The sequence below is a fragment of the Pomacea canaliculata genome, linkage group LG3 (genome assembly GCF_003073045.1).
Source record: "Pomacea canaliculata isolate SZHN2017 linkage group LG3, ASM307304v1, whole genome shotgun sequence".
Lineage (NCBI taxonomy): Eukaryota > Metazoa > Mollusca > Gastropoda > Architaenioglossa > Ampullariidae > Pomacea > Pomacea canaliculata.
The window spans coordinates 35,059,188-35,078,607 of NC_037592.1; the positions used below are offsets into that span (position 1 = coordinate 35,059,188).

Below are 19,420 nucleotides of genomic sequence, written 5' to 3' on the forward strand. Positions count from 1 at the left end.
GGTTATCTAAGAAAGCAATATTAAGAGAAATAGTTACATTTCTTAAATCGACCAGTCCTTTACAGCTCTTAGTTTTTTTTCCTTTTATTTTTGTGAAGGTGAATGTGGAAACTACTATTTGTTTATTACTGGATAGACATGATCAGAAGTTATGTTCCCACTTCCCTACTATCAGTCAAAAACTGCCCAAGCAACCTTGTCAAGAGCCCTTTCATCATCATTTTTAAACAAGAGTAAAGATTCATGCATCAACATACTCTCTCACTCAACCAATTTTATTTTATTTTCACTTTATTTTTTGAAAGTATTTCAGTCCTTGAAATATCACAAACATAAAGTTCACAATGAAAATAAAAAAAAAATTGAACATGCACAGATTCCGAATGTCTCCAAGGAATGAGTTTCTAGCACACCCCATGAATGTCTTGAATGTCAACTTCCCCAAGGAATTGCAGATAAACCTATAACTCAATGGGTGTAGCCAGTAGTCTCTTCGAAGTCACATTTGTTGCCTAGTCAACCTCTTCCATGCGTGATGCATCATCTTCATCACCTTCTAGTGGGGGAACATCCTCTGCAACAGCTTGTTCAGCAGGCTCTTCTGTAATGTCCTCTTCGTCGATTCCTGGGAAAGAGAAGAAAAAAAAAAAAGGTTCATGCTATATGTATCTTGCCATTTTTGTCAGAATGATGTGATACTGTCTTGCCCAAACTTTATAGCAGTAATATGTACTGATGTTGCTTAACTGAAAATTTTTTTTTTTGTATCTACCCTGGAATCTCTATTAAAAAAAACAAACTTGCCTAATCCAGTTTGACCATCCTGTGGATTCGATTGGCATGAGATGTGGGATCCTCAAGAGAAAAGCCAGAGGATAGAAGAGCTGTTTCAAACAGCAAAAGGCACAAGTCCTTCACAGCCTTGTCATTTTTATCAGCATCACACTTGACCTTCAGACTCTTGATAATTGGGTGGTCTGGATTAATCTCGAAGTGCTTCTTTGCTGCCATGTAGCCCATTGTTGATGTATCACGCAATGCCTGCGCCTTCATGATGCGCTCCATGTTAGCTGACCATCCATATGCTGATGTTACTATGCAGCATGGTGAAGACACAAGGCGGTTAGATACAACTACCTGGAAATGAAATAGACAAGTTAGCATATGTTCCCCAATTCCCCTTTAGCCTTAACTTGGGAACCTAGTCTAACTTTACCTACAAAGTCATAATAAGACAAAAGCTGTACAGTACATATTTATGCAGGAAAAAAAAAAAAAAAAACACCACCACCTGGGACACCTGAACTGAAACAAATTAGTAGATCACAATAAATGTAGTTACCAAATATTCTTACCTTTTCTACCTTCTTGTCAAGAATCTCTTTCATGGTCTTGCACAAGCCTTCATACTCTGCCTTAGCTTCTTCAAACCTTTTCTTCTCTTCCTCATCTTCAGGAAGCTCAAGTCCTTCCTTAGTAACACAGACTAGATTTTTGCCTTCATACTCTTTCAGCTGCTGTACACAGTATTCATCAATTGGGTCCACCATGTAGAGCACCTCAAAGCCTCGTTTCTTCACTCTTTCAACGAAGGCAGAGTTTTGCACAGCATCACGGGATTCACCTGAAAAGGGAATTTATACAAGGTGAGGAATTACTCATTTTATGGTTTTCATTGTGTTAAGCTTAAATTTAAGGTATAAAACTATCATGTCCTAAATATTAGATGCATACACTTAGGGCAAACCAATATCGCAGCAGATTGTTGGACTTAACCCTTTGTAATGGGCCCAGGAAAGATCTAAAGCCTCCAAAAACATGATTACCTGTAATGTAGTATATGCACTTCTGATTTTCCTTCATACGGGAGACGTAATCCTTCAACGAAACCATTTCATCACCAGACTGTGATGAATGGTACCGCAGAAAATCAGCCAACTTCTTTCTGTTGGTGCTGTCTTCATGAATGCCCAGCTGGAAACAAATCCAAAAATTTATAAGCATATGGTTTTCATCTGCACATTAATTAATGCAAACACTGCCTTAATTTGTGGAATCAGTTTCATTAAAAAAAGGAAATATTATTTACCTTCAAATTTTTGCTGAACTGTTCATAGAATTTCTTGTAGTTGTCTTTGTCTTCTTTAATATTTTCAAACAGCTCCATGCACTTTTTGACAAGGTTCTTCCTGATAACTTTCAGAATTTTGGACTGCTGAAGCATTTCACGAGAGATGTTCAGTGGCAGATCTTCTGAATCTACAACACCCTTCACAAAGTTGAGGTATTCAGGAATGAGATCTTCACAATTGTCCATGATAAACACACGTCGCACGTACAACTTAATGTTGTTCTTTTTCTTTTTATTCTCAAAAAGATCAAAAGGTGCACGCCGTGGAACAAATAGAAGAGCGCGGAACTCCAGCTGTCCCTCCACTGAGAAATGCTGTGGAAAAAATATCACTCATTTTACTTTCACTGAACACAAGTGGAACAAACTTGGCTTAACCACAAGTACATAATAACAGTGCAATGTCTGGCACTAATTTATCAACAGATCCTAGAACTACAGTTTGCCAAAAAGACGTTTCTCTAAATAAAATGGGGGGAATAATTTAACTATGTTCTCAAACAGAATATACCTTCACTGCCAAATGATCTTCCCAATCGTTTGTCAGAGATTTGTAGAATTCTGCATACTCCTCAGCGCTGATGTCATCAGGATTTCGGGTCCACAGAGGTTTAGTCTTGTTCAGCTCCTCCTCCTCTTGGTACTTTTCCTTTACAGTCTTCTTTTTCTTCTTCTTCTTGTCATCTTTGTCCTCTTCTTCATCTTCATCAAGATCTTCGATTTTAGGTTGTTCCCCATCCTGCTGATAAAAAAATTTAAGGGCAAAGGTTACTTCAAATATATAACTTGAAATCTGCTAAATGCATGTCCAAATCAAAAAAGCACAATTTGCCACAACAATAGTAATTAAAATTAGGTATCCAAATGAGCTGCTATTTTATTTAGGTGTACTTTCATTAACGATCTAACTTTCCATAAAATTTGCACACACACAAAATTTTATTTTGCCTGCTAACAATTCAGTAAATTCTTTTCAGTTGAGAAATTAATGAAATCTGAAACTATTACTTTGATGAAAAAGGAGAAGGCAAATCTCGAAAAATTTCCTTAACTCTTCTTAGATCTGGTAGTTAGCGTTAACAGTTTCCGTGCACCATCACCTGGTGTAAAACCAATAGATTATTTAATGATTAGATATTTACAGTGCTTTACTTAGTTTGTTTTTTTTTAATTGTTTGGGCGTTTCCGTAGTTACTTCCCTTTTAAAGGGAGAGTACCCATTCTTTTCCACTACAAAAATGCTGAGACTATATACAATAAGTTCCTTGGATTTTCAGAATTCTGGCATCATTTGTGAATTTCTATGGACAAGAACAATGTGCGTGCATTTCTTCTTGGTTTTAAAATAAAGAACTCTAGTTCCTAGAAGTCTAACTTCTTGTTAGATGCCATAACCTGTGTAAACAGGTGCCTGAAAGACTTCACTTCATTTACCCAATTCTGGATTACAATAAAAGTATGTTCTCGAGCAAGTTTCAGGTAGATTGTTCTTTTTCTACACATTTTGAACTATCATCAGTTTGAATTATTCTTCTACCTCTTTTTAGTTATTTTTTTTTAATAATTCTTTGGGAGAAAGCATGAGTACCAGTTGGTCAAACTGCCTCTAGCCTAGCTGTCTTCAATGAATGAACAATACAATGTATGGAAACACAGTTGGATGTCTGATGTGCAACCATACTGTGCCTAGAAATGAAATGTTGACAATTTTTACCCCACCTGCTGATTTAAAAAAAATAAATAAAAAAAAAATAAAAAAAAATAGAGTGACCAAAGGGGATCTTTCAAACTATGTATGCTTACTTTTTCAGCCTCAGCTTCTGGTTCTTTCTCTTCCTCTTCATCTTCAATTTCCTTGTCCCGTTCTTTCTCCACCAACAGCTTGATGGGATACCCAATAAACTGGGAGTGCTTCTTAATGACCTCTTTGATTCGTCGTTCTTCGAGATACTCTTGTTGGTCTTCCTTCAGATACAGGGTGATTCGAGTGCCACGTCCCAATTTGCTGCCTGCGAATTCAAACATTTCTGATAACAATTTATGCTTTACCTCAATTAACCTTTTATTCTACTCCCTCACAAAGAGCTTACAGTACACGTGCTTTATTAAGCGGGATCCAACGTTAAGCGCTTTATAGAGTGTGAATCTGCCACAATCTTTTCGTTAATGTTTGTCTCTGAATCAACATGTTTGACACCTACTGTGCCTACTCAAGCGCAATGAAAATTGGTATAACGAAGCGAGAATGATTACCTGAGCCTGTTGAGACTGTGAATGAGCCTCCTGCTGACGATTCCCATAAATACTGATCGTCGTCATTGTGCTTGGACTCGACAGTAACTCGATCTGCTACCAGGTATGCAGAATAGAAACCAACACCAAACTGTCCGATCATAGAAATGTCGGCCCCAGCTTGAAGAGCTTCCATGAAGGCCTTGGTTCCCGACTTGGCAATAGTGCCCAGATTATTGACCAGGTCTGCTTTCGTCATTCCAATACCTGTATCTTCAATGGTCAGCGTCTTCCTTTCTTTGTCCGGTATGATGCGGATGTGCAACTCCTTGCCAGAGTCCAGTTTGCTTGGATCGGTAAGGCTTTCGTACCTGATTTTGTCCAAGGCATCGGATGCGTTGGAGATCAGCTCACGCAAGAAAATTTCTTTGTTTGAATAAAATGTGTTGATGATAAGGCTCATCAACTGAGCAATCTCGGCCTGGAATGCGAAGGTCTCCACCTCTCCTTCCTCGGCCATGGTTTGTTCAGTCAGCTCGGGCATCTGAAATAATCAAAATGCCAAATATATACTTATGATAAATACAAAACGAATCTTCTCCTTACATTATACCCTGAAAAATGCGATAATTTGTATCATATATGATAAGTCAGTTGCAACGCAGCATTACAAATCTCACCTTCGCAGATACACGTGCTCAGAAAGTCTCAAATGTCAAATAAGCGTTGCCTCGACTCTTTGTCAGCTTGACACTTTCTCAACAACTATCAACGGTCTGACGCGGACTAAATTTATAGTCTGACCTACAAGCGCATGATTTTCTTTTATGTGCCACTTCAAGGAACAAAAATCGACAAGCAAATATTAAAATAAATATTTAATTTGTTTTAGTTAAAAAATCACAACGTAGTATAGTAAAAAACCATTTTTAAGAACCTCACGTTTGGTTCTATTTCTTTGCGCGTAGTGATAAATAAGATGTATGGTCGTTCTCGTGGTTTCTAGAACAGGAAGTGACGCCATGAAACGGGCTTTCCCTATCACGTGTAACAGTTTCTTGATTTCCAGTTCCGGTTCGCGATCATTCTAGTATGTTCTCTACTTGTTACTACAGTAACAGCGTCACTGCGCGATACCGTTCCACTCACGTGTCTGTGAGTAGACGTGCGAGGATGAGACGTGGTAGTCGGTCTTGGGTTTTCCCGTTAGCTTGTTTTGGTGTCGTTAGTTTTTATCTTTTATTTTAATTATTATGTCGATTAAAAAAACCTAAACACATTTGTAACTTATCAGTTTTTATAACTATTTATGCACGTAGAAAAATAAGTATTCAAGCTCGCATTTAGCCAGTGACATTGAATGATCGGGCAGTCCGGGTATACCTACCCCTACTCCTTCCCCTCCCGACTTACAGCCGAGTTTCAACGCTAATAACAGAAAGGTTTCGGTAATCTGTGAGAATTGATGTGGAATTAACTTATTTGCTAACGAGCTGTCAGAGTACAATGAAAACATGCAAGATAGAGGAGAACTTTGTCAGGTCTAAGACAAATACAGACTGGCATTTAACACTGATAGCTGCCGCAAACCCACCAAAAGATCTATGACATACTATGATGCCATTAGTAGTAATTGTGGCGAGCCATCCCGATTTTCGCTACAACCGGGCAAATGTGAAAGGTTGATAACATACCCCTAGACAGCTAGTCATTTGGCATACCTGAGTTCGAAACCACTTCATTGAAGCCGATAAAAAAAGCCTACGCTACTCATAACAATTATTGTCTAGTTTCGAACTTGCCATTTCTATTGAAGGTACTGAAAAAAAGGTAGTTCTGAAGCAGCTATACTGTCCTAGCAAAAAATTGATTTCTTTATCAGTCTGGGTATCCACAGCACTGAAACTGCCATGTGTAAATTGACCAATGATACCTTGTTAACATGTGAGATCTTTCTGCTGCTGTTGACACAATTAACTGATCACACCAACCTCATTCGATCATAGGTTAAATACTCTTTATAGTATCTCTGGTCCCTCAATTCGTTTTGGTCATAGGACTCAGTCTTATATATAGTAGATGGTCACATGTCTACATGAGCTTCTATTTACTCCCTAGGGCTTTGTACTTGGTCCTAACTTTTTTTTCCTTTTCATTAAAATCATGTATACCAACCCACTCTCAGTTCTTATTCAAACTTGTTCTGTTTCTAATATTTTGAAAGATGATAGTTACATATTATAGCTTTTCTCCAACTCAGTCATGTGAAATTACTTTTAGGTAAAAGCACTTTTTCCCACTCAAGCAACAACGAAAATTAATGAGTCATGATCAGCTTTTGGGGTCTCAGCAACGCACTAAGATCTAAAAAATAAAACTAAATTGAACTGTTTTATTATGGATGGACTGCTGCCTCTTAGAAATGAACATGATGCCATCTTCCACTTGCATATACACTTAGATTTGTACTCTGTGTGCATATACATTTCAAAATTTGCTTGAACTGTACTGTAAACTATTTTCACTTACAAATTTTTTTTTTTTGATGTGCAATGTTAGTGCATAATTAGTTTAGCTTTAAATGCAATGTGTGCATAAACATAACCATGCACTTTGATGAGTGGTCAAATATAACTGAGGAAAAAAAAATGGTTGATCTTTAAAATTAAAATATTGGAAGATCATTTCTAAAAGTTTCAACAAATTTGAGAGCACTAGGCATTCATCTGAAATATGTTTTCCCTATGAATATCTTAATTTTTTAATAAACTGAAACAATAAATTGAATATTTGAGAAGCAGGGCCGTGCATAGGGGCATCTGCATGCTAGGGCCCCACGCTTTTGATTAAAACTGTGGTAATCATGGCATCGAGGGCCCTGCACATGCCCTATGCCTCAGGCCCCGCAGGGCATGTTTGTGTGTGTGCGTGACCGAGCAAGCACACATGCATATTTTGTGTCTGAGAGAGAGAGTAGTGTGTATGCCTGTGGTTGTCTTATAAAAGTTGTATGTCTAAATCAAGATATAATTTTATATATATAATAAGACTGGCTATGTTGTTCAAGAAGGGTTCTTTTCCCTCTCCTCAATCCAACATCAATATATACTGCCTAGCATAATTTTGATGTGAAGAGTTTATTATAAAGTGGTTAAAAGCCTCTGTGCTTAAATGGTTGCACAAGTAAATAAGGAACTTTTAGTATTAGCATTTGTTTCGGAAAATAATTTTATGGATGTAAGATGAAAGCTGAAAAAGGAACAAAAATATGATTTTTATGTGTTTAGCACATATTAATGCCATTTTAAGTTTGCAATCAGCTGACACTGCACTATTTGTGAGATTGAAGGTTCAGGTTTTATTATAAGTCCTTCCCAACAACAAAAAAAATCTTGTGATAGCATTATCTTCTTTGTAAATGTTTCATTTCACATTATTTTTTAAAGAATTAGTACCTGTTGGCATCTGTTTGTTTTTTTTTTTATTGTGGGAAAAATGTACTTGGCAGCAAGATGGCCTATGGTGTCATGTCCCCTGAGTAATGTGGTTGTCCCCAGGTGTCACTGTTTTCTTGGACCACAAAATCTGAAACACCTTTAATCCTTTACACCTCAAAAGCAGTAGATGCAAGGTTTTCTTGTTTAAATTGCATATTTTGTACTTACATTGATGGGGTTTTTGCCATTTTGTTGAAAAAACAACATTCTTCAACTAGGAATAATTTAGTCAGTTATACAGTTGAAAGCACAAAATACTTGACAAGAAACTCCAGATAAAAAGAACATTTTGTAATGCTTTATTTCCATACATTTTCCAAACAAAGCAACATGGGGCGCATATTCACACCATTGGTGTGATCCACCCAACCTTTGAAAAGAAAAGAAAAAGCAACTGTGACAACTCGCATAAAAGAACTAATGAGCCTTCATTGGACTCCAGTCTGTACATTGCACATCAAAGAAAGTTACTCTGCCTCGAGATCAGAATAAGAGATATTTGTTCTGTGGAAGTACAAAGTATATACACAATGACAAAATAAAGAGTGACAAGGGTAGGAGCAAATGAACTTTGGGTTTAGCAAGTGAACGAAAAAGAATGCAACCAATCATCCTCACAGTGGTTGTGTCATTTCCATTACTAACAACTTGCACACACTTGACAATAATGACATCATGTAACCTGAATTCAGAGTTGGCCTGCAACAGTTAATAAACTAAGTGATAACATTAAGCTACAAAATCTCTTCAGGGCTTCTGTTAATTCAATCTCTTAAAATTTACCCTCAGAAAACTTAGAAAGATTTCAGACATGAAACTTTGATATAAAACAATATATATTTTGCACAGCCAGACAAATTATGAAGCCACCAGGCTGGTTTATAACACAATTATAGGAGAAATGGCTTTTTTTAAACGCAAATAGTAAAAGTGAAAGGGCAGCGGAAATTCTATCAAAGAATAAGCATGCTCAATTATTTAAAAGTTCACACATAACTAAGCATTTTCTTCTCTAGAGTGGTAAACATTACAAGTGTAGAATTTTTACTAAATAAGAAAATTCTGCAACAGACCATATAACAAGAGGTAGCAATTTGTTCCTTCATTATTCTATCAATACATGGAAACAAACTTAACAAGCAATGTGCTTACCTCAACTTGGACATATGAAATTCACAGTTTATTATGCTAAATCTTAAAGGGGAATCATTTAAAATTAACTGGAGATCTCCAGTCACAAACAGAATTAATATCTTTAAGGAACAAGTGAAAACAAATTCTACATGCATTAGCATTTAAAATGAGGTCTTCAAATGACATTTCGAGAAAAGGGTGATCACAGCTCACCAGTCTTGATAAGCTTTCCCTTTGCAAGACTGTACAGTAGGGACTACAAAGACTGGTAGTAACATAACAATCATCTATTACATCACCAACCACACAATTTAGGATAAAATTTAACAAAGCCACTGACTTGTCAAAGATTTGTAAACATCTCCGTAAAGCATTAAACCACTGGCAGCCAAACTTTGCTTATACTTTGAACCTCAAGCTTTGAATTGTATTTGGGTTTCTCATCTCTTTCCCCTGTACATTTGAGGGCATGAAGGTGGGGCACATGGTGCATCTGGACCTGGCTATTTATATGTATGATCATGGTTGTACTGCTGTTGCTGCAACATTGTAGTGAAAGCATTTTATTTGGAAAAACCATCTTTTACAGCTATACAGCAGCCCTAATGCAATTAACATCATGTTGCTCACAAAAAGACTGCATACAGCCAGAGATAATGTTTCATTTTTTAAAAGGTGGAACTGAATTTGATATAAATGGGAGAATATGTAGCATTCCAACAAACTACCTTTCCTATATACCATCTGATCTAGTCCAGCATAAATTTTAGCTAGACCTGTGAGGCTGGGTATGAGAGACCATCAACCTCAAAACTTTTCTCAGATTGTCAGTTGATTAAATGGTTATTTCCGCTCAGTTCGAAGACAACATTAAAAGCATCTTAACGAAAACACCAGACACAGGAAATTTTGTAATCTAATTCAACAGAGTTGTTGTACTTGGCTTGTGATGGATCCAATGTGTTGTAATTCTGCACAATGACTGTATTGCTTATTGCCCTTGATGTACTTGTTCACAGCCTGTAAAACCTGTATGTCTTTTTTCCATATCTCTATTGAGCAAAACAAATTGACCAGCATCTGTAATAGCTGCATTTCAAAACCATTTTTATATTCTCTTCCGATGAAGGACTACCAGTGACCCTAATTTGCAAAACTTTCCGAGAACCTATTGAGACCCGCTGCTGCTCGCGTCCTTCCCCACCCCCTCTCATTACCAGCAGTTCTCTCCCTTGCATCATACAGCTGCATTCAAGCTGTCTGCCAGTAAAATGCCATAGAACACCGCACAAAGCTGGAAGTTTGGTAAATTCTTTCAACAACATTGCATTCATTGTTTTTAAGTACACCTCTTTTGTATGATCCGCACGAGTTATTTAATAACAGTTTGGGGTGTACCGCTGAGACCTAATTCTGCCATCGGTTGGGCACAACAATCCGGGCTGGTACTGCTGAAAGACAACTTGGTGGACAGAGTGATTGCCATGGCGCATTATTCGTCTTGATTGTTAATATGTTTTTATATGAATCTGTGATTCTTTTGCATGTTCGAGGAAGAAGCCGGCAAAGGCAATGCACGACCCGTCCTCCCCTGTTGCAAGCATGCACTCGAGAATCTCTCAGGGCGTCAATATTTTTCAAACGGCAAGCGTGGTCCGGTGGCGCACTTACCAATACAGTGATACCCCGAGGTTCAGATCTCGTTACGGGCATTTTCTGTTTCTCTGACGGCTGCTTTGCCGGGATACAGTTGCTTGCTTGACATATACACCCCCTCCCCTTACCTTTTCCCAAAAGCCAAAGCGGGTAGACTTTAACAGTCTGGTATAGGTCAAGGGTATTGGTTACATTTAAGTAATGTATCCAGCGAAGTGAGGCCAGTCAGAAATTCCTCTTTGCTATAGGCACCTGGAAATGTATTCATTAAATTAAGCGCTAAACGCACCTGATTCCAGCTCAGTTTGACCGGCCGTTGCCTGCAGACTACCGTAGTATCGACCAACAAAGTTCGATCCATAAATAAATGCGTACAGAAATGCGCCACACACTGCATGATGCTGATCAGACAGCCCACCTCGACAACGCTCGACGCTGCCTAGTCACACAAGAGGCCTTCGTTGCTATGGAAAAAGATGATCTAATCAAAACTGTTAGCGATGATGCATCACGGCCCCTAGCCCGCTGTTTCTATGACAGATGTGCAGACTGGGAATCACGGAAAGAGTCCCAAATGCCTTGTCGCAAATCCCTGGCCTGCGTCTTTACCCAGCGGGTAACGATCTCAAGTTACCATGGATACCTCGACACCCATGATGCTGACGTTTGGGGTGATTATGCGTCTTACACGAAAGAGCGACATCCGGGTCTCAACGCATGCATTCTTCTTTCTAGCCCCTAATAGAGCGCGTGAGCGACACAAGCGGCTTGGCTAACATGAACGCATCTCGCAGTCCACACCAGACGGAAGTAGTGCGGGCTTTGTTCTCGTCTTTCTCAGCAGGGGTGATGATGCTCGTGACGACAATAACGTCAAGGGCAGCGATGAAAATGATCATTGGGCCAAAAAACGCCAAGTCTTGAAATGTAGAGCTACTGAAGATGCTTTCATAGGGTAGCTATGTCTAGGAGATAAAAAGACAAGATAATAATTGTGGTGATTGTTAACACACCAGGTGGTAATGCAGTTCGACGGTATTTGTCAAGTTTGATTCAATAAAAGATTTGCATTTTGGATCAGAGGCGTACCACCGGCTACACAAAACAAAAACAAATTTTAAATGACATTTTTCAGTGTGGAAAGTATACGAAACAGCACACAGTGTTGTTATCGTATCACCGTAAGCCGAAAACAACTAGCATCTCTGTGCAAGAACAAAGCACAGAGCATGCACCGACGTGACCCAAGCCTTTTTTTTTCAAAAAAGGAAAGAACTAAAAAAAAAAAATTCTGACAGCAATGAACCCGTCTTCTGGCGTCTGCAGAAACAGATGGTTTGGGTCAGCCTGACCTGTGCGTGACAAGCTCATTGGAAATTTGAGAACGGTCTCCGAACAGGGTGGGGGTGATGGTGAGGACTGGAGAGTGGGTGGGGACAAGAAGAGGGCTGCTCGCTGCTGGCGGCAGGGGAGAGTGGACACTTGCTCCAAACAAAGGCAAGAGACAATGCTGTTCTGAAATGGAAGTTATTTCGATGCCTCGGTAAAAATAATTAAATAAGATTTGCAATGATTACATACAAAATAACGGCCACGTAACTATATTAAAATCAATGTTTCTGTTATCCTGAACAGACGCAGCCTCTTTATTCGAATCCATGTCAACAGCATGATGCTGTTAGTCCTGGTGGCCAAACGTAATGACATTACCCAGCGTGTAGTCGTTATCACCTGTACACCGATCGTCGGAATTTCACATTCTCTTTTCCTACTCTGCCTCATGTCAACACCCTCAACAAAGTTTCCGAAGGATACTGTAGAATTGAAACTTGTTAAGGTCAAGTTCCGTGTAGCATTTTACTAGACTTAAAAAGACCCTTGTCGGTGACTGTTGGAACTATTAGACACCGTTATCTTTATGTAATATTGCAGACTTTGGTCTCGAGCCAAATATATATAAAATCCTACACACGAAACAGGGCTAGCAGGAAAAGTGCCCTTGCAAAGCCAGTTACATCACGGTTTGGGCCGAAAGGAAGATCTTTCGTCTTTGTGTGACCTTCGCCTTTCAGCACCTACCCCATGGCTTGTACCGTTTTCTCTTAGTGGAATGCTGACGTTAATTTTCAACCGACAAAAAAAAAAGGTAAAAGAAAGTTTGCACCTTATAGCGGACACAAGTCACGGCGGTGTTCTTCAAAGTGCTCAGGATGCCCCCAAGAAAACGGGACACATTCTTGAATAACAGTGTCTTAAAAGGCTTAACAGTTGATTTTTATTTTTAATTCTTGGAGTTTATCCTCTCCCACTTCAAAGACAGATTTTGTGTAGATCACGGGAAAGCTAATAAGATCTGCATGATAACAGTATGTACGCAATTTTCTGGTTTTATGCTTCTGGAACATACATGTACTTTGAATGAAATGGGTAACTTAACCAATTTGTTGTTCGTAAAACTGCGCCAGCAAGTCTTGATATTCGGATTATATAATATGCGACCTTGTCCATATCGGTTCTCTTTAAATAACTTCTCAACAAGCTTTATTTGAAATTTTACATCACATTTTAATGCATTTTGACAAGCTCTAGGCGGCTTTAGCCAATACCCTTGTACTGCAGTCCGTGTAAGCAAGGATGAAGGGGTTCACGGCACATATGCTTTTGTACTATCTCAAATTTTAGGGAGAAAACTGATAGCTACACATTAGTCAACAATTTAAAGAGTTTAGTAAGAAACGCTGCAGATTCTCAATATTCATGCCAGCTGGTTAAAGTTCACTACACAGCTGAACATATTACCACGCACACACACGAACACACGCGCAAAGGTGTCATAGTTCAACCACAAAGGTACCTCTACTGCATCTGATCTTCTGACCACACATAAGTATCCACACGACACAATTTAGAACAAAAGAAACATTAACAGATATTAACAATACGCTCTAGCATGTAACACCTGTGTTTGATGTCAATGGCTGCAACAGAGTCATGCCCAAAGTTATATTTCTACGAAAATCTAAGCGATGTAGCGAGAAACTCTGCAAAGCACAAGAGTTTCTTTACCACCGCAACTGCTACTAGTTCCTTCTACGCTGACTCTGCGGGACTTAATGACTACATAATTCTTTATCATGTAAAAACTAAACAGTGACCCAGACCATCAACAGTTCTCAAGAGTTGTCTTTAGTTCGATGAAAAGTCCATGTAAACAATGACAACGTCAGCCAGGGGTACTGCTTTTCCAAAGTCCACTAAAAAACTTTAAGTTACAGTGGACAAGGTGGTTAGAAAACGAAGCTAATCTGCAAACATGACCACAAAGCAAAATCGACCCAAAGCAAAACCATCTTATGCAAATACAGACTAGCTCGTGATAACACGGTAGCAAAATCGACTGGTAGAGCAGAAACATACCACTGTCTTGTATCTGGCTTTCCTGCACTCACAAAATTCACAGGAAATTATACAATGCTTTACTTATATGAGTGAACATGCAATAAAATTCTGTTTCACACGCATGATCGCTTCCAAACAAAAGAGCTATTAACAAGTCTCAAAGTCAAAACTGAAGCAATCTAAAAAATGTAATATAAAAAATCTTACACATCCTTTAGAATCGGCTAACAATTATGCTTTCTTCTTGTGAAAAAATATCAACTCGTCGATATCTAAAAATGTGGCGAAAAACAGACATCTTTCATTTCTTCGTCAGTCGGTCACATACCTTCAGCAACAAAGAAATAAAACTTCTTTAATGGCACACAGTTGTGTCTGTCAACGCGTGGTGTAGCTAGCGTCTAACGTAATCTACATCGAAGCCTCTCAAAAATGAAATGTAAAAACTTTAAATTAGGTGCAGCAAATTAACCTGCACAAACCACAGTGTTATGCCTTCTGGCTAGTCACTTCAGAGCAAGCTGGGGAGGAGTACACTGCAAAGTTCCATTACGAGGGCTTTAGAAGGAGTCCCATCATAAATATCTTCCTACATTTCTCTCTCTTTCGGCTCAACCCAAGAACTTGTGACTATTGTGACTACCTTTTCTCTGGTTTCCGTGACTGAGATCCTGGGAAGGTAACCTGCGCCAGAAAAATGGGACAAAAGAAGACATGCAATAGGATCTTGGAGTTTAAAATGTACAGGTTCTTTCACAAAAGTAAACTTTGTTCTGTATTCTGTTTTTGTTGCAAACCACGAGTTTCCTGGTAATGGCCTCAGATACCGATGTTTCATGAGTTCCGATGATAGTCGCACAAAATTTGTGTTCCATAAATTTGCCGAGCGTTAAAAACCGATCTACCCGACAAACGTTGCGCGCTCGCGCGCACACACACACACAGAGAATGTTTTGTATGTTCCGATCACTCGTCAAACAATAAAAAAGAGTGTCTTGTTTCGACAACTTTCAAAAGGTAATTTGTATATTGGTCGCTCTGGAGGACGTTCGAGGGAAGCAGACATAGAGGAAGATGCTTCTGCACAGATTTTGTCTGCAAATAATGAGTGTCGCGTCTGTAACGCTGTGTCTCTCAAACAAGATTTGATCATAGTGATGACTATGGCCCACAAATACGATGGATAACCCTTATTAAAAGCTACAACTATTATCCTTTCTTTTCTTTCTGTCGAGAGAGGGGAGAGCAGAAGGTCCTATCATTTATTTTATAGGTCCTGTTTACAATGTGTTCCTCAACCTTTGCCTCACGACTTTGGAAATAAAACAAACAAACTAACAACCAACTCCTGAAAAAAAGAGGTAATGAGCAAATCCACTTACTGCCCACAATGAAGCATGGTTCTTATTTTGCTCAAAACAAATGTGACAAATAAAAGTCTTTGTATTGCTTGAAAGAAGTGTGACAAATAAAAGCTTTGCCTTTTTATACAGAACAACTGGAAAAATTGCAGTGGACTGGGACAGCGAGGTGCCGCTTCACAAAAACATAAGCTGGTAAAAGGTTTAGTTAACTGTCTGGAATATTGTAAGTAAAAGCGTTTGGTAAACTTTTTCTTTTGTTCCCAGTCTTTTCACGCGATGCTTGGTTCTATTCACGGGTCAGACAACAGCGCGAGTCTTGTGCCCCGCCTACCATCAGTAGAACCTGCATCCCCGAAGCAAAAAAGAGAAGAAAGAGTTTATGTACTTGCGATATCTGCAAACATGATTGTAATACAAATCACCTGCAGGCAATAACAGCCGAAAAAAACTGATCACTTCTTTAGGCTAGGGAGTTGCAGACGATTAGGAAAATAATAATAAACAATGGGTGAAATGCTGGAGCTAATTCGTCCAAGTTCCTCTTTCTCTCTCACACAAACACTGGCCCCGCACCACGTGACAAAATTAAAAACCAAGCACTCGGAAAGATGATCAGCAGCCACAGTGACTCGTCTTCTTACATTGGCGCCTCCTTCTTTAAAGGTCCCGGTAACCCTGTGGGCCTGACGGCCTTTCCACTACTGTCGCGGCCGTTGCCGGGAGGGTTGGGCTGAATGTTGGAAAAGCCTTTGCTGCCTCCGTTCCCGACACTGCCTTTGGCCGCCCCATTCTTCTTGTCGGCGGCAGACAGCTTGTTGTAGTGCCCATTGTTAACCCCTGGGCTCTTAGTGACCTTTGGATTGGTGACAATGCCGTTCCGTTTGCGCCGCAGTTCCGGCGAGCGGCTTTCTATAGGAACTGAAGTATGGCCGGCGCTGCCCATGACAATCTTGGTCGGAGAGTCGGTCAGCGGTATTCGTGGAGGCAGGGCGGGGGCGGTGGTGGGACTAATCGCAGAATAGTTCGTGGGTGGGGGTGGGGGCGGGCGAGATGTCTTGAGGTTTGGGACCGGGTGCATCTGCCACACCGGTTCCTCCGGTGTGGGTAGCATGTCAGCGTTGGGGTTGGTGATGATGTTGATAGTGGCCGAGATTTTTTCGGGCTTGGAGGAGGCGCACTTGACTGGGGACGGGGCCAGCATATTGAGATTGCGCTCCAGGTTGGGTGACGAGATGGGTCGCCCGCCGATCACCTCCTTCCCGCCCCCCAAATCCACGCACACTCTCCCGCTACTGGTGACTGTCACTCCGCCAATCCCCCCACCACAGCCCTCTACAGTTTTGGATACCCCGCTGCCTGCCACGTTGCTGATGCTCATACTAGGTATCTTGATTATCTCCACTACGGGCGACACGGGTGGCGACTGAACAGGGCTCTGCGGCTCGCTGACAGGGGACAACACTCGACTGATGGGCCTGGATCGGTTCTTGCCCATGGAGCACTGCTGCAGCTGCTGAGTGAAGGTCAGGCACTCGCCCTCTCCTCCCTTGGCTTGCTGTGGCTGGCTCTGCGTGCTCTGATTGGTGGATGTGGTCATGTTACTAGAGGACTTGGAAGAATTGTTGGACTGGTACGACTTCCGGCGGTCGAAGGTGGACTCAGGCGAGTCGGAGGGGGAGCTATGCACGACTAAGGTAGTACCAGCGGCTTGTGTAGAGTTAACACTTGCCCCTCCATTACCTGCGGCTGATCCGCCACCAACTGCGCCGGTGGTGCCGGGTGAGGTGACAGAGGAACTGTTAGGAGTGGGGTTGGGTGGACGCATGTCCGTGGATGAGTTGGACGATGAGCTTCTACTCTTTGTGTAGGACACTGGCGTGGCTCCGAAGTCCTCAAGTATTCTCACCACAGACAGATGGCCAGACTTTAAGGCCACACGCACAGGAGTCCTGCCAAACTGGTCGGCGTGGTTCGGGTTAGCCTGTTGTCGCAGGAGGACTCGAACCACTTCCTCGTGGCCCTCCTGGGCCGCGATGCATAGCGCCGTGGCGCCCTGGTTGCACATGTGGTCGACCTCGGCTCCTCTTTCCAACAAGAGGTTCACTACGCGGTCGTGACCCTGCCAGGCGGCGGACTGCAAGGCAGTGCGGCGATCGTTGTCCACAGCGTTGACGTTGGCTTGGTGATTGAGAAGCAGCTGAACCATATCGAAGTGACCCTGCCAGGCCGCCACGTGCAAGGGGGTCCGTCCTTCCAGGTCAGCAGCCTCCACGTGAGCGCCGCGGCTAAGCAGGAAGGTCGCAGTGTCCTGGTGGTTCTCCAGGGCCAGCACGTACAGGGTGGAGCGACCGTCCGCATCCCGGTAGTTAAGATCCGAACCCTGCGCGATCAAATACTCGGCGACTTCCCGGTGACCTTCCGAACAGGCGACCCTGTGAACAACACCATTGTGGTTACATATTTATCTAAAATAACAGTAATTGGCTAAATTTAATAGAATCGATTACAATTACAAATGTTAATCAAAATGAGAAGTACAAAATCACGATAAAATAATGTGTACGTGATATGCTAACACTAAAGAGATGAATGATGAAGACTATAACTTTAGTTTCACCACACAGAGTACGTCCCAAGTAAACAGTACACAAGGCAGTTTAGTGCCTCAGATGTTATTAATAACTTGTCGTGAACTTATTATTTACAAGCAATGATGAAAATCAATGAAACACGTCTAGCTAATTGTCTCGTTAATATTCTTACTAATCCCAATAACACGGGATGCCGATGATCTTCGCTGGTGTAATCGAGACATGCAAATTGGCATGTCGATCACTCTCGCTTCTCGTTGCCTATCGTTCGAAACAAGGTCCGAGACGTGTGCATGTGGCATCAGGACTGAGTCAAAACAGCTTGTCACAGCTTGTCACTACTAGGTCGCAACCCACAGTCCAGAACACCATCTGGTGTCATCACCACAACAGCTTCGTATAATGTCGAAATCCTCTGTTCAGAGTTAGTGGTAAGGTGATAGTTGTGCATGTCGATTGCAACATTTGTTTCTTCACGATCTAGTTAAAGTTCATTTAAAAATAATAATTCCAAAATGTGAGTATAGATTTATGCTTAATTTTTAAGATATAAGCTTTCAAACATCGGAATTTTCACTTGCCACTTGGAAAGCAGAAAAAAATTACTCTCATATACTGGAGAACTCAGTTGCGGGAAAGTAGTATTTGTAGCAGCGAATGTGGCTCTGTTCAGAAAATCTAGACATGTCTTCGAGTCAAATGAAGAAAAATTACTCAGGTTGTCATGTTCAAGAAGCGATTCTTCTCCCCAGAAAATAGCATGGCTGATTTTAAAATACAGACCTACAGATCTGAACTTTCGTTGGAAGCTTTGACTGAGCACTCGCGTTGCCCTTTAAAAGCAGGCCGCCACGAACCTCTACAAAGTTGTGCTGGATGAGTCACTATACCAAGATCTCTAATGTTGGCAAGTTTACGCTCGCAACAGACAATTCAACCAACTTGTCACGTCCCTCTTGTCACTTGTTCCTATAGAAGCAAAACGGCTACGGGTTGGTTAGGAGTCTAGCGCGATGTCAAATCCAAATCCTAAACATCTTCTCGGCATTCGATTTGTACCATGTAAGTACATCCAATCCTACGATACTTACGTACACCTTCCTCCAGGTCACCTGAAAACACCTCCACCCATCTCACCTGAAAGCAGTCTTGCCGTCGTGGCTCCTGTGATCGAGACGGGATCCCCGGTCTATGAGGTACTGCACGACGGACAGATGCCCCTCCTGTGCCGCGTGTATCAGCGGGTGCCGCCCGTCGTTGTCCACTTCGTTGACCTTTGCGCCCTGCTCCACCAGCAGCTGGCAGATCTGTCAACACAGCAAAAAGGTCTTGACGCTCATCAACGCAATGAAATATTACATGTGATTGGTCAGGCTTGTAGTAAACTAGTGCAATGAGAGAGATAGTGTGTGTGAG

The 19,420-nt window shown here is 41.0% G+C and overlaps 2 protein-coding genes across 5 annotated transcripts in view; both read right to left on the minus strand.

The window, feature by feature from the left end:
• Window positions 1-273: 273 nt before the first annotated feature.
• LOC112558845 (heat shock protein HSP 90-alpha-like) lies at window positions 274-5,198 on the minus strand. Of its 2 annotated transcripts, none has more exons than XM_025229553.1 (9): window positions 5,044-5,198; window positions 4,385-4,907; window positions 3,935-4,140; window positions 2,643-2,870; window positions 2,090-2,446; window positions 1,827-1,974; window positions 1,356-1,624; window positions 805-1,137; window positions 274-625 (listed from the first exon to the last, which is right to left on the minus strand). In XM_025229553.1, exons 2-8 carry the CDS (start codon window positions 4,905-4,907, stop codon window positions 805-807), a joined length of 2,064 nt encoding a protein of 687 aa, XP_025085338.1. In that variant the 5' UTR covers window positions 5,044-5,198; the 3' UTR covers window positions 274-625. The 2 variants fall into 2 exon arrangements, with proteins under 2 accessions (XP_025085338.1, XP_025085337.1); XM_025229552.1 differs by having other exon boundaries at window positions 2,643-2,873.
• Window positions 5,199-8,143: 2,945 nt separating this feature from the next.
• The window catches only part of LOC112558841 (ankyrin repeat domain-containing protein 50-like), a 56,582-nt gene continuing 45,305 nt past the window's right edge, over window positions 8,144-19,420 (minus strand). For all 3 annotated transcript variants that reach the window (XM_025229545.1, XM_025229543.1, XM_025229544.1), the window contains 2 exons: window positions 19,142-19,311; window positions 8,144-17,845 (listed from right to left, as the gene is read on the minus strand). In XM_025229545.1, coding sequence (XP_025085330.1) covers window positions 16,051-17,845; window positions 19,142-19,311 — 1,965 coding nt within the window. In that variant the 3' untranslated portion in view covers window positions 8,144-16,050. The remainder of the gene's footprint in view (window positions 17,846-19,141; window positions 19,312-19,420) is intronic.

Excerpts from the sequence above, each read along its gene's own strand:
- LOC112558845 (XM_025229552.1), bottom strand. The coding sequence starts at position 4,907 with ATGCCCGAGCTGACTGAACAAACCATGGCCGAGGAAGGAGAGGTGGAG. Across the intron at positions 4,141-4,384 it reads CACAGTCTCAACAGGCTCAG|GCAGCAAATTGGGACGTGGC; the intron begins GTAATCATTCTC and ends TTGAATTCGCAG. Across the intron at positions 1,625-1,826 it reads GTGCATATACTACATTACAG|GTGAATCCCGTGATGCTGTG; the intron begins GTAATCATGTTT and ends TTCCCTTTTCAG.